At 57.3% G+C, this 21,670-nt stretch overlaps 9 protein-coding genes across 9 annotated transcripts; 4 read left to right on the top strand and 5 right to left on the bottom strand.

Annotated features, from left to right (window-relative positions):
* Nucleotides 1–223: 223 nt before the first annotated feature.
* Nucleotides 224–3,315, bottom strand: D7B24_002935 (uncharacterized protein; the record flags this gene model as incomplete). Its single annotated transcript, XM_028637130.1, has 8 exons — nucleotides 224–983; nucleotides 1,074–1,193; nucleotides 1,265–1,841; nucleotides 1,891–2,263; nucleotides 2,329–2,486; nucleotides 2,536–2,718; nucleotides 2,777–3,095; nucleotides 3,148–3,315. 8 exons carry the CDS (start codon nucleotides 3,313–3,315, stop codon nucleotides 224–226), a joined length of 2,658 nt encoding a protein of 885 aa, XP_028490915.1.
* A 1,196-nt stretch (nucleotides 3,316–4,511) lies between these two features.
* Nucleotides 4,512–7,774, top strand: D7B24_002934 (uncharacterized protein; the record flags this gene model as incomplete). Its single annotated transcript, XM_028637129.1, has 3 exons — nucleotides 4,512–5,272; nucleotides 5,324–7,538; nucleotides 7,598–7,774. 3 exons carry the CDS (start codon nucleotides 4,512–4,514, stop codon nucleotides 7,772–7,774), a joined length of 3,153 nt encoding a protein of 1,050 aa, XP_028490914.1.
* Nucleotides 7,775–8,135: 361 nt separating this feature from the next.
* Nucleotides 8,136–8,631, bottom strand: D7B24_002933 (uncharacterized protein; the record flags this gene model as incomplete). The annotated part of the gene is made up of 2 exons (XM_028637128.1): nucleotides 8,136–8,475; nucleotides 8,549–8,631. 2 exons carry the CDS (start codon nucleotides 8,629–8,631, stop codon nucleotides 8,136–8,138), a joined length of 423 nt encoding a protein of 140 aa, XP_028490913.1.
* A 387-nt stretch (nucleotides 8,632–9,018) lies between these two features.
* Nucleotides 9,019–10,435, top strand: D7B24_002932 (uncharacterized protein; the record flags this gene model as incomplete). The annotated part of the gene is made up of 2 exons (XM_028637127.1): nucleotides 9,019–9,963; nucleotides 10,016–10,435. 2 exons carry the CDS (start codon nucleotides 9,019–9,021, stop codon nucleotides 10,433–10,435), a joined length of 1,365 nt encoding a protein of 454 aa, XP_028490912.1.
* Nucleotides 10,436–10,763: 328 nt separating this feature from the next.
* On the bottom strand, nucleotides 10,764–11,190 carry D7B24_002931 (uncharacterized protein; the record flags this gene model as incomplete). Its single annotated transcript, XM_028637126.1, has 4 exons — nucleotides 10,764–10,853; nucleotides 10,909–11,039; nucleotides 11,091–11,103; nucleotides 11,155–11,190. 4 exons carry the CDS (start codon nucleotides 11,188–11,190, stop codon nucleotides 10,764–10,766), a joined length of 270 nt encoding a protein of 89 aa, XP_028490911.1.
* A 527-nt stretch (nucleotides 11,191–11,717) lies between these two features.
* On the top strand, nucleotides 11,718–14,216 carry D7B24_002930 (uncharacterized protein; the record flags this gene model as incomplete). Its single annotated transcript, XM_028637125.1, has 7 exons — nucleotides 11,718–11,772; nucleotides 11,826–12,230; nucleotides 12,386–12,504; nucleotides 12,554–12,733; nucleotides 12,784–13,041; nucleotides 13,098–13,215; nucleotides 13,264–14,216. 7 exons carry the CDS (start codon nucleotides 11,718–11,720, stop codon nucleotides 14,214–14,216), a joined length of 2,088 nt encoding a protein of 695 aa, XP_028490910.1.
* Nucleotides 14,217–14,709: 493 nt separating this feature from the next.
* CAF16 (CCR4-NOT regulatory complex component) lies at nucleotides 14,710–15,558 on the bottom strand (the record flags this gene model as incomplete). The annotated part of the gene is made up of 1 exon (XM_028637124.1): nucleotides 14,710–15,558. The coding sequence occupies one exon, from the start codon at nucleotides 15,556–15,558 to the stop codon at nucleotides 14,710–14,712; it is 849 nt and encodes a 282-aa protein (XP_028490909.1).
* Nucleotides 15,559–16,198: 640 nt separating this feature from the next.
* On the top strand, nucleotides 16,199–17,892 carry POLD2 (DNA polymerase delta subunit 2; the record flags this gene model as incomplete). Its single annotated transcript, XM_028637123.1, has 4 exons — nucleotides 16,199–16,242; nucleotides 16,309–16,618; nucleotides 16,678–17,611; nucleotides 17,669–17,892. 4 exons carry the CDS (start codon nucleotides 16,199–16,201, stop codon nucleotides 17,890–17,892), a joined length of 1,512 nt encoding a protein of 503 aa, XP_028490908.1.
* A 222-nt stretch (nucleotides 17,893–18,114) lies between these two features.
* D7B24_002927 (uncharacterized protein) lies at nucleotides 18,115–19,806 on the bottom strand (the record flags this gene model as incomplete). Its single annotated transcript, XM_028637122.1, has 1 exon — nucleotides 18,115–19,806. The coding sequence occupies one exon, from the start codon at nucleotides 19,804–19,806 to the stop codon at nucleotides 18,115–18,117; it is 1,692 nt and encodes a 563-aa protein (XP_028490907.1).
* Nucleotides 19,807–21,670: the final 1,864 nt, after the last annotated feature.

Here is a 21,670-nt window from a genome sequence, read left to right as displayed (position 1 = left end):
GGGCATGGAAGGGGGGGAGGGGCGTGTCGATAGCAGACGAGGTACCGATCTAATGCACACCAAGCAGGTTGCTTTCCGAGGAACTGGTGGGAGGGGATGGATGGGAGGGGCAGATGAAGGTATGGCGCGCACCTTGGATGAAACAAGAAACATACATGGTGGGAGGCTGTCATTCAATCGTTCATTCTCGTCGAACCGGGCGGCGGCCAGTCTTTCCACGGCCTCAGGCCAGCACTGGCTGAGGCCGCTCCCGAATCTCCCGGATCGTCTCCTTCGTTCGCGCGTTCGCTTCGAAACTGGCCTCGATGAGATCCACCACCTCGTCCGCCGAAAAGTATAGGCTCAGCTCGCTGTCGCACCACAGATACTTGACCTCGTTGAGGTTCGACTGGAGCACCTCGCTGAGGTACTTCAGCCGCAGCCACGAAGACGCATACTGCGCCGTCGCTGGAATCTCCTCCGCATCCGCCGCCGTCGGCGCGCGGCCCCCCGCCGTCGCCGCCGACGACCATGACCGCGACGGCAGGAAGAGGTCGTCGAGCTCCGTCACCTTGGCAATGAGCTGGGCAATCTTGTACGCCTCGTCCTGGCCCACCGACGCCATGTCCATGACGTCCGATATAATCTTGGTCGCCAGCCTGTCGACGAGCGCGCCCACCGCCTGGTACCACACCGACCGCGCGAGGATCGACTCCCACGTCACCGCCATCGACCGCACCCGCGCCATGGCCGAGTCGATGCAGCTGTCCATCTCGTCCTGCTGCATGAGGCTCTGCTCGCCGCCCACGAGGTCGCCGAGCACCGTCTTCTGCGTGCTGAGCTCCCCCGTGTACGCCCTGTTCGCGAACCCCTGCAGGCCCTTGACGTCGTTGTCGATCCGCAGCATGTTGCGTGCCCGCGGCGTTACATCGTCCCGTGCCTTCCACCTCTCGCCCACCTCACTTAACCTCTCCGCCAGATACATGGCGTCGTTGTACAGCAGCCTATCGTCGCCCCTGTTAGTCAAACAAAAACAGGCCTAGACCGGGCCTAAAAACCCCGGCCACGTGAGACTTCGGCATTTCAAAACTCACATGTTGCCGCCCAATTCCATAGCGTAGTAGTGTGGCGAAACGGCCCGGAACATCGCCAGCGCCAGTGTCGGCAGACTGAAAAGCCCCGGCGCTGCCGCAACCACTGGGTTGTTCTCATTGCTGCCGCCTGTTAGCCATCTTGCTTGCCTAGGTGCCTGGCAAGCCCGTTGCTCGTGTGAAGGCAAACTCACCTAGCTTGCGTCAGCGTCGCGCCGTCTTCCAGAAGAGAGAGGATAAGTTCCAGGACAGGATCCGGCATGGACGAGATGTGGTACGTCTCCTTAAGCACCATTTCCCGACTTTCTTCGGCCGTCGAGGTCGATTTGGCCCGCCTGACGGCTGCTGGTGCTGGTGCTCGTGCCGGCGCTGGCGCTGGCGCCGGCACGAATGTTGATGCAGCTGCTGCATCGCCATCATCGTCTCCCCAACCCCATGCTGCTGCTGTGTCATCGTCATCTTCCTGGCCCTTCTTCGCTTCCTCGCCATCGCCCCCGGCACCTGCTGTCTGGCCATCGTCGTCCCATCCCCATGCGTCCGCGCCGTCGTCTTCCGGCGGGGCGTCATGCTTGGCCTCGGACTGCTCCAGTGACCCGTGGGACTCGGGCTCGGGCTCGGGTTCGGGCTGGCCAGCATCTTCCTCACCCCACGCTGCGCCCCAGTCATCGTCGTCGGCTTGCGCAGCAACTCCATTGGCCGCGAGCTCCTTGCCCTCCGACCGTGATACCATTTGCTTCTCCACCTTTTCAACCTGCCGCGTCTCGCCCAAGCCTGGCCTGTGTTAGTAAGAGACCACAGGACGAGAGTGAACCGACGTTACCCTCTGATATCCTGTTGCGTACAGCATCCAAAGCCGTTTCCCTGCATTTAGCAAGCCAGATCGATGGAGCATTGCCAACCCATTCCTTGAGTTCTGTAAAGCCTGAAAACCCGTTCTGCTCCAGCGCGGAGCAGAACGCGCTCGCGGATCTGATGACGGCCTGGAATTGCCCAATATCCCGCAATGAAGAGGGAACTGCCGCGTCCAGCCACGTGCTAACCAGCCGTGGGACGACATCGCTCATCATAATAGGACTTAGATAAATCAACAGGTCTGGTGGCAATCGTTTGGCTAGGAATTCGACGACTTTTTGAAGGTCGGCAAAAAGATCATCAATCGTTCGTCCAGCCTCGCCTTGCGCCTCGAGGACGTTCTGCATATGGTCAGTCTCGCAAGCACAATGCCAGGCGAAAAAGGTCCCAAGAGTAGAAAACATACCTCGCTTGCCTGAATTGCCAACAGCTGCGGTGCCCTAACATCCATTCGAGGCGAGACGATCGCCCGGTCGATGTCCTGCCAAAGCTGGGACATTCGGTCATCAACCTCCTTGTAGGCTTCCAGACCAACGACGGCCTCACTCAGCGTCATCTGCTCAGCTAGTCCTAGTCAGCAGACTGCAGTCAGGCGGGTGAATCAGCTGCATACTCTCTCGTTGGCTGTAAATGGACAATCGCTTGGTCTCGCTGTCAACATGCACCAATGTGTTCCAGACATGGTCGAACACTTTGTGTACAGCAGACTTGAGCTCAAATGCGCGCACATCGAGAAGGCGCATCACTCTGCAGCTCTTCTTGTTGACAGGCACATTGTCAAGCTCGGTCCAGGACTCTGCCATCGGTCAGCCCATGCTCTACGCCCTCTTCGCGCTCCGAAACGAGGTTCATACTTTCAAGTAACCTCAGAGCGTCCAGGATGCGACGCTCGTTCATTGCTTGTTCCACTTCGGCCAGCAGGTCATTGACGTATCGAATGCCCGTCAACGCCTCGTGCAGCTGCTGGCTGTATTGAACCTCCCTCCGCAAAAAATCGACATGGTCGACTGCATCCTGTATCGTCTTGCCAGAAACGTCGGGAGCCTCTGATTGTCGGACAATGTCATCTGCTAGTCGTTTTGACCGGAGAATGTCTTCCTGCAGCGTCTTCGCGTTTCGGACCCACGAGCTCACGTCGCCTTTTGTTTCCTCGTTGATGGTGTGTATCTCAGACTGCCCCAGAGTCAGTGCCTGTATTCTATCTCTCCCTGACCGTGGGCCGTACCTCGAGTTGGCTCTTGGCCCTCGCCAAAGCCTCGATGGCTGGGGACAGGTCGCCTTCGGCAAGCGAGAGGGACGACACGCCCTCGTCGGGAAATTCGCCCTGCAGCGCAAACGCCACAATGACATCGCCAATCTGCATCGCTGTCTTCTTTTCGGTCCCGACGGCCATATTCGTGGATCGTGTCGGCGCGTGGTTGTTGGCAAACAGCTTCGCCAGGCATGAGAAATGCCACGACGTCACCGAATTGTATGGCGTTTTCTGGGGCGCAAGCTCGGGTGGGCGTGGTCAAGAATAAGAACGACGATGCGATATGCGGTGTCGCAAACCACCGGTGGCTTCAACTATGTTGGGAAAAGAGGCAGTACTCAAGCAGACAAACCACGTCGTCATTTGTCGCTGGACAGGGAAGCTGTCCAGGAAGCCGGGACAAGCTGTCATGTACCCCTGTACCTCAAGAGCGGGCGCCAGCGCTTATCGCATCGGGCAATCCACCGCCTTTCTCTCCTGTGCGCGGCTCACTGGCCAATCACACATGTGAACGCGTGCCCCTCGTTCGGATGCTGCTCTTGCACCCCGCCAAAATGTATACCAGGAGACGCTTGGCTTCATACACACATTGTTCTTCTCTATTGTCCGACCGCTTATTGCTCCATACCAGCTCACAGATAGAACGTTCGGTTCGTTTTCTTTCCCTCATTTCCTCTGCCTCCCTCGCCGGCCCTTCATAAGAAGTGGGCAGGCTGCGAGTCCTTCTGCCTGCTGCCACCGCCGTTACCCCTCCTTCGCCCCCACGAGTCAAAACGCTCCAGACGATTTCAAGGCTGCCACTGAGTGGTGGGCATCGTTGGTCTGTGAGCTCCAGGCAACAGTACCATTGGCTTCACTCTTTGCGTAAACGGTAAGCAGAGCTGCATGGCTTCTCTTCCTCTTTCTTACGTCTATTCCACACACATCGCTACTCAGTTCACTTGAATTACACTTTGTCATTTCATGTGAGCTTCCCGCACAGCTCCTCGAGGCTCGTTTACTCTCCTTTCACGATCGAACAAAGGACACATCACAAACTCTGTTCCATACACTGCATACAGCACCATGATGGCTAGAGTTAAGACTGGCCCGGTCTTGCCAACGGCGCTGTTTTCTCTGTTGGGCATCATCCTGTACCACGTCAGACCGAAAGCAGAAGAGTAATCATGTTGCTTCATTCATATAGCTCTTTTGTAGTAGGACTCAGTTTCCTCTGCCATTGTCACACATGGCATGTCGAAGACAGCGCGAGAGAAGAGACCGCTTCAGTGTCGGGGTTGACTGACCAAGACGACAGTTTCTCGTTTTCAAACAGCACCAGCTTCCGCCTAGACAAAATGGCACCAGAAGAGCGCCCAAAGCCGAGGTTCCGCAAGGTTCAGAGCTTCGAAACCGAGTACGCGCCGTGCACCATCAGCCAGTATGTCTCTGAGCGCAGCGGCATGCAGGTCATCGTGGCCGATCGCCAGGGTCCCAAGGTCAACGGCTACTTCACACTCGCGACCGAGATTCTCGACGACTCGGGCGCCCCTCACACGCTGGAGCACCTCGTCTTCATGGGCTCCAAGAATTACCGCTACAAGGGCCTCCTCGACAAGATTTCCTCGAGGGCCTACTCTGGCACCAACGCCTGGACTGCCACTGACCACACGGCCTACACGCTCGAGAGTGCTGGATGGGAGGGCTTCGCGCAGATCCTGCCCGTGTACCTCGAGCACGTCATTGTGCCCGTCATCACGGATGAGGCCTGCACCACCGAGGTGCACCACATCGACGGCGAGGGTAATGATGCGGGTGTCGTCTACTCTGAGATGCAGGCCATTCAGTACAAGAGCGCAGAGATTGTCGACCTCGCTGCCAAGCGTCAGTTGTACCCCGAGAATGTCGGTTTTCGATACGAGACCGGCGGTATGACGGACGCTCTACGCAACTTGACCACCGACCGGATTAGGGAGTTTCATCGGGAGATGTACCAGCCCCGCAATCTGGCTGTCATCATTGTGGGCGAGACCGATCACGACAACCTTCTACAGATTCTCGACGAGTTTGAAGAGAGTATCAAGGATGACCTTCCTCCCCTCGATGCTCCTTTTAAGAGGTAGGATACCTATGCAACATTCTGCTGCCGACATGTTCTGACCATCAACAGGCCCTGGATCGACTCTGAGCAGCCTCCCGCGCTCACCGAGACCAAGGTGTCCACTGCCGAGTTCCCGGAGGCTGACGAGTCGGTTGGCGAGGTGGTGGTTGGCTGGTTCGGGCCTAACTGCATTGACCCCTTGGCCACTTCTGCGCTGAACGTTCTGCAAACCTACCTTTGTGGCTCGTCGGTCTCTATCCTCGAGAACGTCATGGTCGAAAGGGAAGAACTCGCCAGCTCTGTTGCTTGCTATTGGGAGTCAAGGCCCAAGTCTGTCATCTGGTTCCAGCCTACGAGTGTCGCCACGGAGAAGCTCGAATTCGTCTACAAGAGGCTGGTTGAACTCCTCAAGGAGGTGGCCTCCAAGCCCCTCGACATGGAGTACATGAAGTCGTGTGTCCAGCGCGAGCGCCGACAGGTCAAGTTCCAGGCCGAGTCCTCCGAGAGCTTCTTCTCGAGCAACATCATCACCGACTATCTCTTCGGCAAGCGTGATGGCTCGACGCTGCTCGACATGAAGAGCCTGGACGAGTACGACAACCTCGAGAAGTGGACCGACGAACAGTGGAGGGATTTCCTGAGGAAGTGGATCTCGGATGCGCACCACATTGCTATCCTCGCCAAACCGTCCATGGCTCTGGCTGAGAAGTACAAGACTGAGGAGGAGGAAAGACTCGCGAAGAGAAAGGCGAAGCTTGGTCCTGAGGGTCTGGCCAAGCTCGCTGAAAAGCTGGAGGCGGCAAAGAAGAAGAACGACATGCCCATCCCGCCCGAGGTCGTCGACCGTTGGTCCGTACCCGGCACCGATTCTATCCACTTCATCGAATCCGAAACGGCCAAGTCTGGAAAGGCACGAAACCTGGGAGTCTTCGAGAATAAGGCGCAGAAGGTTATCGATGCCGCGACTGACGGCAAGGACCCTCTCTTCATCCAGTTTGAAAGCGTGCCCTCCAACTTTGTGCACATCAGTCTCTACTTGGGCACCGCCCAGGTTCCCACCGAAGTGAAGCCTCTGCTGCCCATCTTTGCCGACAACTTCTTCAACACGCCCATCGAGCGCGACGGCAAGCAGGTTGACTTTGAGCAGATCGTCATGGAACTCGAGGAGGAAACCATCAGCTACGGCATCCGGTCTGCGAAGGACATGGGTGACCCCGACAGCATCACCATTCAGTTCCAGATTGAGCCCGAAAAATACGCCAGTATCATCAGCTGGATCCGTACCATGATGTTCGACAGCGTCTTTGACGTGCAGAGGCTCAAGGCTGGCGTGCAGAAGCAGCTGGCTGACATCCCCGAGCTCAAGCGGGACGGCCGCTCCATGTCCACTGAGATCAACATGGCCTATCATCTGAAGAAGGAGTCCTATGCCGTCTCGAAGCGAGCCTTGGTTCGCGCCGTCTACTTGCGCCGCGTCAAGAAGCTCCTCGAGAGCGATCCCGAATTGGTCGTCTCCTGGTTCGAGAAGATCCGCAAGTCTCTCTTCCAATTTAACAACACACGCATCCTCGTTACCGCAGATGTGAATAAGCTCGAGAACCCGGTCGCTGCGTGGGACGTCTTGAGCAGCGCTCTGCAACCCGCAGGCGAGCTTCTTCCAGTTCTCAAGGCGCACAGCCATCTCACCGAAGAGGGAGAGAACCCAGGTTCCGTCGGCGCCGTCATCGTCCCCATGACGACAGTTGATGGTTCGTACAGCGTAAGCACCTCCAAGGGCATCATCTCCTTTGAAGACCCGCGCCTCCCCGCCATCCTCGTCGCCATCGGCTACCTCGAGGCGGTCGAGGGCCCGCTCTGGTGCGCAGTCCGCGGCCAGGGCATGGCCTACGGCGTCTTCTTCAACCGCGACGTCGACAGCGGCATGATCCAGTTCCGCGTCTACCGCTCTCCCGACGTCTCCAAGGCCATCGCCGCCGCCCGTGAGACGGTCCGCAAGATCGCCGAGGGCGAGGAGCCCATTGATCGCCACCTCAAGGAGGGCGCCATCAGCCAGATTGTCGTGCACTTTGCCGACGAGCAGTCGACCATGGCCTCTGCGGCGAGCCAGAACTTTGTGCTCGGTGTCGTGCGCGGCGTGCCTCTGGACTGGCACAAGAAGATCATGAAGAGTGTGCGGGATGTCACCGATGAGCAGATCAAGGACGTCTTGAACGACCTCATCATGCCCGTGTTTGCACCAGGGAAGAGCAACGTCATCGTCACGTGCGCACCGATTCTGGAGGAGGTAAGTTCACTTCTCCGATGGGTGAATGACAACTGAAATACTAACCTGACATGTACTAGAATATCGAGAAGGCTCTCAAGGAGACGGGCTACAAGACACAGGTGCAGCAGCTGGCATACTTCCACGACGACTATGGTCTGAAGCCTCAGGATGGGGAAGAGGAAGAGGAAGAGTCGGAAGAGGAGGATGATGAGGAGGGCGACTACACGGATGATAGTGATGATGAGTCGGACTGATGATTTGTGTGGCGCTAAAAGAAAAAACACGGGCAACGTGCTAGGCTTGCCTCGTAATCATACAAATCACCTCTGTCTGTGAGCCTCATGAGCTTCGACCTGAGATGCGTTGTGAGAAATACGACTACACGAATGACCTCCGTCTCCAGAGCCGTGGTTCCCGCGCTGAGAGGATCGTTGAACAGCATTGCTCTATCTGCACATATGGTTACAAGCCCCCCTCCGGAGCTCTTCTACCCAGGCCTCGCAGACCTCTAATAGTGTACAAGTCCATCGACCAGACGCCGCACCCTTGTGAGCCAGCCACCTCCCTCCTCGATTGCCAACCGCATGCACGCGGCATCTCGCGCACGCTGGTGCTCTAGTTGGAGCAACCCAGTCGGAGCCTGCCCTTGATCCTCCTCCTCCTGACAATTTTGCGGCCATCCTTGGTCTTCATGCGGCTGACATATCCGTGTCTGCGCTTTTGAATGAGGCGGGTGTTGCCGTTCATCGTGTTGCGAGGACCGCAGCGAATCTGAGACAGTGCTGGGTGGGCGGTGATGGCGCTCCGGGGCACGAGGTCGGCAGCCACGCCGTCGACAGTTTGCGCTGCGGTCGCTGGTGATGCGGAGGGCGCGAACGGGAGTGTGCTGGGGCGAGTGAAGACGGTCGGGCGGGCGGCAAGGGTCGGTCGGATGGGTGTGAAGGAGGAGAAGGCCCTGGGCGTGGATGTCAGTCAGTTTGGTCCCCCTCAAGCCGGGACGCGGTGAGTTTGGAGCCACGGCGACGCACCTTGCCGAGATGGAGCTCGAGGCCTGCACTGCAGGAGCAGCCAACAGGCGTCTGGTGACGCAGGCTATGGATTGGCGGATCATGGTGGCTGTGGTCGTGAATGCCGGTGATTTGCTGGCGACGTTGGCATTGGTGTTGAGAAACGAATGTCGCGGTCCCAGATTTTGAGATGGGAATCGGATTAGTGCACTTCAGGGGTCTGATGCACATATGCATCTAAAAGCCAAGTGCCCCACAAGCGACGGCGGGTTGTGGACCAATGTGACGCAACGAATGCTCGTGGTGCGCCAATGAACACGCTTAGACTGAGGTACGAGCTGACAGTGCTGTCGTACGTGGGCTTCTGGACAGTTTGCGCCAGATCGAAGCTTCCACGCCGCAGCTCGCGTCTGTCTATTTCTTCCGCTCCTTCACCTTTTCTTCGTTCGTCAGTGCCATCGTATCGACACTTGCACTCTTTTCTTGCAACGATGGACTACCTCAACCGCCTCGCGCGGTTCCTGGACCGTCCGCTCTTCCCGTGGAAGAAGCTCATCCTCGGCTTCTCTGTTGGCCAATTCGTCTTCGAGTCTCTCCTGTCGCTGCGCCAGTACCAGGTCCTCCGCAAGACCAAGGCCCCCAAGGTGCTCGAGAACGAGATCTCCCAAGAGACCTTTGACAAGAGCCAGGCATATGGCCGCGCCAAGCAGAAGTACGAGCTCATCAACGGCCTCTGGGGCCAGATTCAGAACATTGCCTTTATCCAACTCGACGTCCTCCCGAAACTCTGGTCCTGGACCGGCGACCTGCTCCTCAAGTTTGCGCCTGCCCGCTTCACTGGTGAAATATCGCACTCGATCGTCTTCGTCCTGACCTTTGTCCTCGTTCAACAAGCCCTGTCTCTGCCCAGCTCGATCTACTACAACTTTGTCCTCGAGGAGAAGTTTGGTTTCAACAAGCAGACGCCCAAGCTCTTCGTCACGGATATGCTCAAGTCGAACATGCTCACCTTTATTCTCGCCCCGCCCATCCTCGCCGGTTTCCTCTCCATCATCAAGAAGACGGGCAACCAGTTCTTCTTCTACCTCTGGGCGTTCGCTGCCGGTCTCCAGGTCTTCATGATCACCATCTACCCCATCGCCATTCTGCCCCTCTTCAACAAGCTGTCCCCTCTCGACGAGGGCGAGCTCAAGACCAACGTCGAGGCCCTCGCCAAGAAGCTGAACTTTCCCCTCCACGAGCTGTACGTCATTGACGGCAGCAAGCGCAGCGCCCACAGCAACGCCTACTTCTTCGGACTGCCCTGGAAGAAGCACATTGTCATCTACGATACCCTCATCGAGAAGAGCGAGACCCAGGAGGTCGTCGCCGTCCTGGCGCACGAGCTCGGCCACTGGAGCCTCGGCCACACCACTCGCCTCTTCGGCATCTCACAGGTTTGCTCCCTCCCTCTTTCTCTCTCCGACAGCCCATGACTGACCATCCCAGGCGCACTTCCTCTACATCTTCACCCTCTTCTCCGTCTTTATCAATAACCACTCCCTCTACGCCGACTTTGGCTTCCTCCTCGAGCACCCCATCATCATCGGCTTCATCCTCTTCTCCGACGCCCTGTCGCCCATGGACACGGTGGTCAAGCTGCTCATGAACATCCTGAGCCGCAAGTACGAGTTCGAGGCCGACGCCTTTGCCAACAAGCTCGGCTACAACGCCGAGCTCGCCAAGTCGCTCATCAAGCTCCAGGTCCAGAACCTCAGCACCATGGACGCCGACTGGATGTACGCGACGTACCACTTCTCACACCCTCATCTCTCGGAGCGCCTCAAGGCCCTCAACTGGACTTCGTCCGAGAAGGTGGGCACCGATGAGCCCGAGGTCGCCCAGGCCACCGGCCGCGACGAGCTGTGAGAGTGAGAGGTCAAAGTCAGAAGATTAGGTACGGAGGGCTTCAACAGGCACTCGGGCTCGCGCTGGAGGAGTCGAGTAATCTGTGGTTTTTGTTGTCATAGTAGAGATCAGCGGCGGCTGATTCCGCTCCATGTCCTGGTTCAAAAAAAAAAGCTCATTGTATTGTTTTTGATTCTTTTTGCAACAACACTGCATGTGGCGCTTCCTGCACCAAGGTGACCTATGTAATCATGACATGCTGCAACTCTTAAGACTACGGAACAAGCTACAAAATACCCTCCCACTCGTCCAACAGTACTCAGCTAGGCAAGAAACACCACCACGCCAATCACGCCGACGCCCTCGGAATCCGCATGTTGGCCAGAACCCTAGCGAGAAGCTCCTCGCGCGTCGCCGCGTCTCCGGGGAACAGGTTGCGCTGCCCGTCTGTAAGCGAACGAACCCCACACAAGGACGGCGGTGGAGAGGCCTACCGCTGCGAGCCACCGGCGCATCTCCTCCCGCGTCCACTCCTCGGGGTTGCCCGTCGGGTCGGCGGCCGCGGGGAACATGTCGCCGCCGTAGATGCTCCAGACGGCCACTGCTGTGACGAGGCCGCCGAACGCTGTGCGACAGGTGAGTTGGGGGTTCCCATCCTGGAGGGCTGTTTACGCACCGAGCAGCGCATTCTATGCAGTAATTATTAGTAAAATACTCGTCGCGAGCATGTGGTCCCTCACCTTGGATTTCATGGCGTTGTCGAGGGGAGTCGGCATTGTGGCTGGTGATGACGTCGGTGACGACTGCGGATCAGGGGTTAGACGGATCGTGAATATGAGTGAGAAAAATGTCAAGAGTGCGTCACGTCACAACTCGGATACGCAAAGACGTAGGTTCGTCTCAGATCTCGAGTACAACGTGAAAAAAAAGTGAAAGTTGAACGGATCAAGTGTCAATGTAAAGTGTCCTGACCAAGAAGTAACACCATAGGTTTCCGCCACGTCTGCCTGGATTCCGCCACAGTGAGGGAAAACGGATGGTCCGTGCGGCACACTCGCGCGTCCCGGGGTCTGTCAGCCGACAGCAACTGCCAGCAACGCGCCGCGTTCACAGCTATCAACACCAAGAAGGGTGTGTCGTCTCACGGCTTCAAATGGTTGAACTCAATCGCCTCACACGAAGATTTTATTCCTGTTACTTCTCGCGATCCGGGAAGTAGAGACAGAGCAATATCACAGGCACAGGGTATGGTGTCGGGAAACCAAACTCGGCAGCCGTGAGAGCCTACCCATGTCACGTCAACATGGACTCTGCTGATGAAGCTGAGCTGCGGGACCTGATCAACGATGTTGTTCAAGGTTTGTGCTTACTTCATGTACCGCACTCTCGAACAATACTGATCATGGAGTAGCTGCAAAGATTACCGCCAAAAAGCGATTTGTCTCAATCAAGCCCACCATCGAGAACCTTACCTCACGCGCATACGACCAAGGCCTCTCACCAGACGCGCTGAGCGAGCTCATTTCACTCATCACAAAGCCCAGCCACCTCGATCAAGCCAGCCTCAACTCACTCATCAGCAACTTGTACCCGTCTAGTCGTATTTCCTCCGATGTCATCCTCAGAGTCATTGGCTGTCTGGGGCGCGGGGAGCTCAAGCCTTCCTTGCCCATCCAGGCTGGCTTGTTGAGGTGGCTCGTCATGGTGTATCAAACCATTGAGACTCCAGCTATTCTCTCACAGTCATATGCTATTCTGTTCAATCTGTTAGATACAGCAGCCATCAGGTTCGCCCTTTATTTGAGAAATGAGATTGGTGAGATGCGCTGACCAGCGACAGGCCGCACCTCTGCCATCTTCTCGCCGTAATAACGCGACGCAAACATGTGCGACCTTTCAGAATACAGGCAATGTAAATACTCTGGAGCAAATGAAGAAAATTGTCCATCGTGCTGATCCCGAATAGCTTAGGCCTATCTCGACAGACGGGCCACGATCCAGCGTTGACAGGACTCCTGCGAATATTCAAAGACTACTATCCCGAGATCATCGTTGGCGACGCCATCAAGGGCAAGGCATCTGCTTTCAAGGTGCGCATCTTCAGCCTGGAATCAGAGAGATACTGACTAACAATGTCAGCACCCCGATACGCAATGGCGCGACCGGCTGGGCGTAATTCAACGCGACTATGCCCAGCGCTCTACAGCCGCTGTCTCACAACCTCAGAACGGCTTCACAGTGAGCAGACACACTGCCAGCGGCGGGCGAGGACCGCGTCCGTCTGGTGTCCCTGCTGTTCACACTTCTTATGCCGACGAGGTACGAATGCGACTCCCCTCCTTGTCCCCGCCTCGTGCTGACACGTGCAGACGTCTGTGACTTTAGAGGAAATTGACAGCGCTGATCGACTGGCCCAAACGCTGGAAAAGATCGAGGTGCCGAATCAGCTAGCTGCTGTCCTCGCCGACCCGCTGCTTCAGAATTTCGTTGCTTTGAGGAAGGACGATGTCATGTCGCGCCGCATAGTGCATTGGTTGGACGCGCTCCTCGATGATGTCGTCTCGGGAAACGCAGACACCAAGACCTTCGAGGACACTATGGAGGTCCTCCAAGACTATGTCTCCCGCGTCAAGGTAGAGTTCCCGAGTAGTTGGCTCCATTACTCTGTGACTAACATGGCTAGGAAACACCCCCGGTCGTCTTGAACTTCCTGGCTAAACTGTTCGAGAGGTGGGACGGCGTCGAAGCTCAAGGTCGTATCTTGGGCATACTTCAGTACACAACATTATCCAGATTTGATGGTAAGAATCTGGTTATGCACAGAATTTCATGTTCACTAACAACCGTAGAACTTAAGCGCCTCCTCTTCCAGCCCCTCGAGAAGTGCCTTCCCCGAACGCCTTCAAATCAGATCCTCCTACTCGATACCTACAGAGGCCTACTACACAACTGGACCTCGATCCTTCTCTCCTTGGACAGCATACCGTCCGACACACCCTTTGACGCCGTCAGGCAGCTTCAGATCCACGCGAATGCTCTCTCCCTCTCCCTCATACAAGCATGCCCCTCGACAGCAACCAACGGCGCCGTCCTCGACTTTTACGAACAGGTCGCCGCAACGACCTCGCACCCCACCCTGCAGCCACACCTCCGCATCGCCATCCCGTCGCCGGCGCTCGTATACCTCGTCTTCTTCTCGCCCTCGCTCGGCAACGTGTCCCGCCTCACCGGCGTCCTCGCCCGCTACAAGACGGCCTTTGACGCCGCCATGGCGCGGTCCAAGACGGCCTACACGTCGGCCGACCTCCGCACCTTCAACAGCTTCCTCATGGACCTCTGCAATTGCCTCTGGCGCGGCCGCGCCTTCAACGCCACCGACACGAACGCCCTCGGCTGCCTCGCGCCCCGCGCCGCCACGAGCCGCTACCAGCGGTACGCCGAGGACCTCGGCTCCGATCTCGCGCTGCCGCTGCTCTTTGGCCTGTCGCACTCGCCGCTGCTGAGCCTGCAGTCCATCTCTTGCGTGCGCGCGCTCGAGGACGAGGCGTTTCGCGGCGACGGGGGCGTCATGATCGCCACGCGCCACGCCGGGCCCGTGACGCAGGCGAGTCTGCAGCGGCTCGCGGCCGCGCGCGGCCTGCCGCTCAAGTGGGCCGAGTACCGGCTGCAGGTGCTCCGGCATCTCGAGAGGGAGGGGTTCGTGGGCGTCATGGACTTCATGAAGAATATCCTCAAGGTTTTGCAGGGCACGGGAAACGCGTCGAGTCAGGGGAGCCAGGGCTCGCGCGCGTCGCTAGGGTAGACGGGCCAGGGTGGCGTGTTGGGAAGCATAGCTGGTCCCAAAGAAGGGAAATGATGATGTTTGAATTTTTTTACTTGAAGAAAGAAGTAAGAGATCTTGTCTAGTTGAGGTGACACGATATCTAGCTCCTGACCAAATTGAGACCTGTTCGTTGAAAGTCAGGGTATCGATCCAAAGACGCGGCTCTCCTTTCCAACTAGAGAAAAAAGCCGCCGCCCGCCTGAAAGCAAATGGGTATGCTGTAATGTTGAAGCAACCGTAACGCCGCGCAGAGCAAAGTTGAGAATGCCCTATACGCCCCTCTAATGATGCTGTTTCCGTCCTGGACCTAACCCCTTTACCTTTTTTTGCTGTCATGCAAGAACCGATGCAAATATACTACCTGCCGCCCAGCCCTTCCTCGTCATTGCATGTTCATGACGAAAATCATGCTCGACACACATCGAAACGGGGACCAAATGCCACATGTCACGAGTCGATGCCCATCAGGTGCTTACTTCTTCGCAATCTTGGTCGATTCGTCGCCGTAACCACCATAGCCACCAGCCGAGTAGGTCTTGCCCTCGGGCCCAATGCCGGCCTGCGAGCGAGGGCCGCGATCGTCGAGATCCTGCTGCAGCCAGCGCAGGACCAGCTGGCCGAGGGTGCTGTTGCCGCTCTTCTCGTCGACGCCCTCGAGAAACTTTTCGGCGCGGTCCCACTCCTTGACACGGCCGAGGTGCATGTGGACGAGGTGGGTGGGCCAGCCAGCGAGGTTGTCGAGAATGTGGGTGGCGTAGACGACGGTGCAGACGCGTGTCTCGGTCTCGGCGCGCAGCCAGCCGAGAAAGTTGGCGCGGCTCAAGACGTCGAGGTCGACGGTGATCTCGTCGAGGAGCAGGACGGTCCAGGGGCGAATGAGGCCCATAGCGAGCTGGACGCGGCGGCGCTCGCCATCGCTGACGGCGTGCATGCGCCAGGTCGTATCAATGTCGAGGACGCCAATGAGCTCGTCGCGGCGCTCGGGGTAGGCGTCGCCGCCGACGGAGCGCAGGAGCTCGTTGACGCCAATGTCGGTGCGGACGATGGGGTTGAGGACCCACTCAAGGCCCAGGTAGGTGACGCCCTCAAGGCCCTCCTTGAAGGGGTCGACGCCGCCGACCGAGATGGTGCCCGAGGGGGCGAGACGCTTGCCGGCGAGGAGGCGCAGCAGTGTCGTCTTGCCGGCGCCGTTGGCTCCAATGATCAGAGTGCGAGACTGGGCGGGCAGGTCGAGCGTGATGTCGCGGATGCCCGTGGAGTAGTCGGGAAAGGTGTAGGTCAGGTTATTCGTCGCGAGAGTGGGAGAGCGAGCGGGCGCCATGATTGCGGTTGCGGAGAGATCGAATGGAGGGGCAGAGAAGGAAACTGAACAGAGGGGCAAGGAGGAATAAGTCAATGAGAGGACGGCAGGAGATTCGGATAGATAGACAAGGAGGGGAGAGGTTGGAAGATGTAGAAATTTCGTGGACTAGGCTGACAGGAGTTTTAGGAAAGGTCGATCCAGTGTCGCATGCTCCGATGGCTCGATGGCCGATGGCTCACTGGCTTCGATACCCCGCGGCAGCTACCGGCGGTGTTCCTTCGGCATTCCCCCATAGTGATGAATCAGCGAGTCCTTCCAGTGAGTCAACCCCCCTGTAGCCCTGGATCCCTGGCCTGCCTTGATGCAAGGACCCTGCCCAGGTACATAGGAACCTAGAACCCCGCCGTGGCTATGCCTTTGGGTCAAGCCACAGTGCTTTACGCCAAATTGTCGCGACTCACCTTGGGTCCAGCGGTCGCGTTGGTCGTCCTTGACGCGTCGGCTCTCACAAAGCCCATCCACCCACTCACTGTCCAGCTTGTAGCTACTAGCTTCCTTTGGTTCCCATCTCCAGGCTGACCTCAATTTCTGGCGGGCCAGCTGCATCGACACCTCACTATTTGCCAGAACACTTTGCATGCAAGAATCGCCTCACGCAATGGTCACCCTCGATGAGGCCACTGGCCTTCTCCAAAAAAAGTCGTGAGTGCATTGGGTCGCCAATTACCCCCCCTCCCCCCGGTGCAGGCCAGTACTGACCGCAACAAGGGATGCAGAGACAGCGCAGCTCGCAAGAGCACCTTCAACCTACAAGCCCCTACCCACGTTTCTCTTGAAGAAGGACAGGTCCTACCAGCAACAATTTGCCGACGTTTACTTCCTTCGCCTCACGCATATCAAACCTGCCGTAGAAAAGATCGCAGCCGAAGCCTGGGATGGCACCGTCATTGGCGGGGAGCCGGCGAAGCAGGTCAATCGAGTCCTCGACGTCCGGCAGGGTGAGCTGTGCTGGGTGGCTGGTACCATCTACATGGAGATGCGATTGAAGCCCAATATTCTCGAGGATGTGTCCAAAGACGTAGGTCGTTTCTTCCCCAGAGCTGGCGGCTGCTGTCACTGACCTGGCCCCCCTCGTAGCGCTGGATCTCGGCCCCCGTCTCGACTGAGAAATACTACTCCGAAGATGACCAGGACCAGGTCATGATTGAGGATGACTCAGGTCGCATCAGGCTCGTAGGCGATGTCCTCAAGACGGTCAACCTCGTCACGGGCTGTGTCATCGCTGTCATGGGATCTGAAAACGCCAATGGCGAACTCGAAGTCATTGATATCAAGTTTGCCGACATCTCCCCCCAGCCAGAACGCTGGGATCTTACCAAGCCTCCCTCCAACGGCAAGCAACAGGTCAAGGACGAAGATGAAGAAATGAAGGATGCCCCAACTGCCGAGGCCGGCGGCAGGAAGATTGCCATCGTGTCCGGTCTCTCCTTCTCCGGCCATGATGCTTCGTACGCTGTCGAACTCGACCTGCTCCTGGAATACCTCCTCGGAGAGTCACTCGATCCATCTGCTCAAAAAGAGGCCTCAAACATCAGCCGCCTCATCATTGCCGGGAACTCAATATCACTAACCGAGGCGCCGAAGCTGGACCCCAGTGCGACGGACAAGAAGCCCGTCACCAAGAAATATGGCTACGACTCGTCTACCTACAACCCCGTCCCCAGCCAGCTGCTCGACGACTTTCTCTCGGAGCTTCTCCCTTCCATACCCATCACTCTGCTGCCGGGCGCCCAGGATCCTGCCAACGCAAGCTATCCGCAGCAGCCGATCCACACCGCCATGTTCCCCAAAGCGAGACCCTGGTCCGTCAATCCTGACACGAACGAGGCCGGGTGGTTTGACAACACGACCAACCCGTGGGAGGGCGAAATTGACGGATGGAGAGTCCTCGGCACTGGCGGCCAGAACGTGGACGACGTCTTCAAGTACATCGACAGCGAAGACCGTTTGGGCATGATGGAGGCCATGTGCAGGTGGAGGTGTAGTGCGCCTACTGCTCCTGACACCCTTTGTGAGTTCCCTCTCCCAGTCATGGCATGCCGTGACACCATTGCTGACGCCGCCGCAGGGAGTTACCCTTTTCAAGATGACGACCCTTTTGTCATCAAGTCGGCACCTCACCTCTACTTTGTCGGTTGCCAGCCCGAGTTCTCGACCAAGGTCATTCAAGGGCCCGAAGGCCAGCAGATCCGCCTCATCACGGTGCCCTCTTTCTCGGAAACGAAGGAGCTTGTGCTGGTCGATACGGAGACGCTTGAGGTGTCCAAGGTCCGCATTTCGACAGCTACTTGAAGACCCTTGATGCGTGACATGAATGAAGAAAAATGATACCCCTGAGCTTCTTCTTATTTGTCCTAGTTCGGGCTACTGAGCCATCTTCTGCAATCTTTTGAACGGTAGTGGTCATGTGTGTCTAGCAAAGCTTCCAATGCAACGAAGTTTGTCTCCCTGGGACGGCTCCCTCAATCGCATAGAAAACGATTTCCCCACGGCGACTTGATCATAACGCATAGTCTAGTCCAGCTCCATTTCTTCTTCGACATCATCCTCGCCCTCGTCGTCCATCTCATCGGGATTGAATTTTCCTCCAAACCAGAAGTATTCCCAATCGTCCAGTTCCTCCTCAGAGTCCGTGCCATAGTCAGGATCAGCACCAGCTTCCCAGCCAGTCCGGATGAGCTTCGGCAACGTCTGCAGCATTGTTCGTCGTATACCAAGCTTTTCCTCGCGCCGCCTCCGCGCAACCTCCCCTTCGTCTTTCTCAGCTTCCAGTGGTCGCATATCAATCACAATCGTATGCGGCCGCCCGCCACGTATGCTGTAGTCGGTATGGACGACGATCCGGATAAACTGACATGGTAGCCGGCGCAGCGACCTGACGACGCGTCCGTCTGGCTCGAAGAAGTTGAGGAAAGTCACCACGCCGTCTTCGAAGCCAGGAGTGATGACGATGGACAAGGTGTGAATGTGGGCGCCGGGTTTAGGGGGCAGGTGACGGAAAACGTCAATGGTGTCGGCCATGCTGTGAAGATACCCAAGCTCGGTGCGATTTCTTTCCGCGACAATGGTCAGATGGCGGAAGAGAGAGCCAAATTTCTGTATGTCAATGTCGACGGCGCCGGCGGTGGGGGGTGCCATCCTGGGGTGGATGCTGGAGGTTGTATGCAACGGAGCTGGGTTATCCTCATCGTCATCCATCTCGTCTTCGTCGACGGCAAAAACCGAGCCGGCTTCAGTATAGTTATCGTCTGGAAATCCGTGTGCGACCTCGTTGTCACCGCTGCCGTTGTTGGTGGGGCTCGCCACATCGTTCTTTCCTTCGTCATTTCCCGCGCCTACCGGGAACGGGTCATCGGCGAACTCCCGCAGGACGTATTCGAACATATTGCGACCATATAGAATGATGATGCTCTCGCTGAACAGCAGCTTGCATGTACGCATCACGGCCGTGTCGAGCTGTGGGCCGCGTCCCTTCCAAAGTTTAGCCCAGCCCTCGATCAGTCGGATCGGCTTGTTCGTGGTAAGCAGATGCTCCAAGATCATCTCTCGGACCTCCATCGGCAGGGCAAGGAGCCGAGACTCTCGGTTCGTCTCGAGCAGCTCCTCGTCCACCACCACCTCTTCGTCTATGGTCTCGTCAACCGGCTCCGCGGCACCCCTTTCTTGCAAAGCCATTCTGGCACCAATCGGCGAATCCCCGACGCCAGCAGCACCCGCGCGCCGGCGTTCCTGCCTCTCAAGTCGCCGCTCAGCCTTCTGCTTTTCGCGCATAGCCCGCTCGACCTCTTTCGCAACGCGCAGCTCCTCCCGCAGCGCCTCCTTGAGGGCCCTCCTCTCCCTCGCCTCGGTCTCCTTCTCCGCCTTCTTCGCCTCCCGCAGACGCTCTTTGGCCGCCCTGCTCTGCAGCTTGGCCGCGGCGACGGTGTCGGCAAGCCGCTGCTTCTTGCGCGCCTTCTTCTTCTCGGCCTTGCGCAGGAGCCTCTTGTACTCTTTCAGGTCGCGGTGGTAGGAGCGCCACATGTTGGGCGCGGCGGAGGTGCTGCCGCGGAGAGCGAGGTTGCGCTTGTTGCGCGGCGGCATCTCGAGCTTGTTGGCGCTTTTCGGGGCCGGCGTCGCGGGCTGGGCGGCGGAGGCGTCGCCTGGCTCGAGCGAGGCAGCTGCGGGAGTCGACCTCTTGGGTGCTCTGGGCTGGCTCTCGGCCGGCATGGTGAAGAGATCTGAAGCTGGAATGTGCTGTTGGGCGGTTCTGCCTGGGGGGCAAGCCAGAGGTCGTAGATGGATGGAGTTTAGTTACTGACTTTTATGCCTGCGCGAGGGAAGGATGCTGGCTTGCGTGGTTGCACGGGAAGGAGGAGGTTCGCGATGGCCAGTTGATAAGGAACCAAGGCAGGAAGTGCAACTTGCTGGAAGGAAGTCACCCCTTTTGGTTCAGGCTGCTGTTCTGTGACTAGATACAGGCAGCAGTTGGCTGTCAAATCAAGACGACAATATGATTCAGAGCGTGCTTCCGGGCAATACCCGTAGGGATCTCGATATTGAGGCGTCTTGTGGAAGAGCATCTGGCTCTCTTCGTTTTACATCTGTTAGAAGTTGATGATTGTCCTTTGCTCAACGACCTCGATTATCAATGACCTCGAATACAATGCCATTAATGGCGTACGAGCCCATCACGTATTTGTGTGATAACAATGAACGCTACCCTAGCAGTGATGTGGTGCTTGGAGTCTGACAATGATGGCAAGTGGAAAGAATAGATTAATCGTATCGTTGTCATGGTCATGATTCGAAACGCCTGCCACAGCCGTTACTAACATAAGGAGCAGCAAGAGAAAACCAGTAAGCGTACATGGGAACGCATTGAACTACTTCAGTCTGGAGATTGAACCCGGGAATCACTCGGCTTCTCAAGATCGGCTGTCACGTCCTGGCGGTCCAGCAAAAGGGACATTTCTCCGGGTATGCCCTTTGACCTTTTTCGAATCTTGCCCCCCCTCGCTATGTAGCTCAGGGAAGGAGCACTTTGCTGCAAGATTCATGAGCATGTGCCTGTCTAAAGGTGACGTACTTCTCCAGGACCATGCTACGAATCCTTTCCTAACAAGACTCGGCACCGAGGAATTCCGGATGAGCTCACCGACAATGGATCGTGACATGTTATACGTGGTGTTTCGACGGAGAGGGTGTGAGGGGGCCTTGCGTCCAAACACGACGTCCAAACACGAAAGGCATGTTCCAGGCCTCAGACAGCCCCAACATGACCTTCCCGCAACGGTCAAGGGGTGGTCACGATGGAAGCTTGGCACGAGATTCGGACGCCAACGGCCGGCGACTCAGCAACGGCCGCTAGTTGACACCCCGTGGCACGTTCAGAGGCTCTGAAGGGAGGAACATCCTGGGGTGGGGCTCCCTGAAGTTACCTAACAGGAACCGCCGACCCGGGGTGGCTTTTGCGGCTACTGTCGGATCGACGCCCGAGCCAATGCTTGATTTCGCCCCGCGCCTGGTCCGAAATGTTCACCGGATTGGGAAGACTGTGGTGGACCAAATTGGCTAGGATCTCTCGCCGCTTTTAGGTATGGATGGGGTTGTTTGTGCATATTGAAGTTCTGTCTATGTGCAGCCTCTCTCACGCATCCAGCCAGACTCTTCTCTCGGCGGCCATCCGGGTGCTTCGAGACGCGTGACATAGGACACGGGGGTGCCACACAGTGCCCGTCGAACTCGAAATGGATAGCTTTGGGATGTGCTTTAGGACTTTTCTGCCGGCGCCTATCAGGTTGGCTCATCGCTTGGGTAAAAGTAATCCTCGGGGCTGTATTGCTGACCGTCTAGGAGCAAAACTGGTTAACCACCAGGCTTTTGTGAATAGGGCCATACAAACTCAGCGCCGCAACATAGGGTCGCGTTGTGAAGAATCACTTACTTGAGGCAGGATACTTGGCAAGCTCTACCCAATTCTCCTCTTCGAGAAGACTTGTCGCCCGCTGCGCAGTGCCTTTTGGTAGGTGGATGTGGTGCTGGATCCCATCCCCGTCTGCATAGCTCATATGGTTGGGTTCGACATGAGGCA

Source organism: Verticillium nonalfalfae (genome assembly GCF_003724135.2).
Source record: "Verticillium nonalfalfae strain VnAa140/NRRL 66861 chromosome Unknown scaffold_178, whole genome shotgun sequence".
NCBI classification, from domain to species: domain Eukaryota; kingdom Fungi; phylum Ascomycota; class Sordariomycetes; order Glomerellales; family Plectosphaerellaceae; genus Verticillium; species Verticillium nonalfalfae.
Note: the sequence above shows the minus strand (reverse complement) of the source record. Positions and strands in the feature narration are given on the sequence as shown.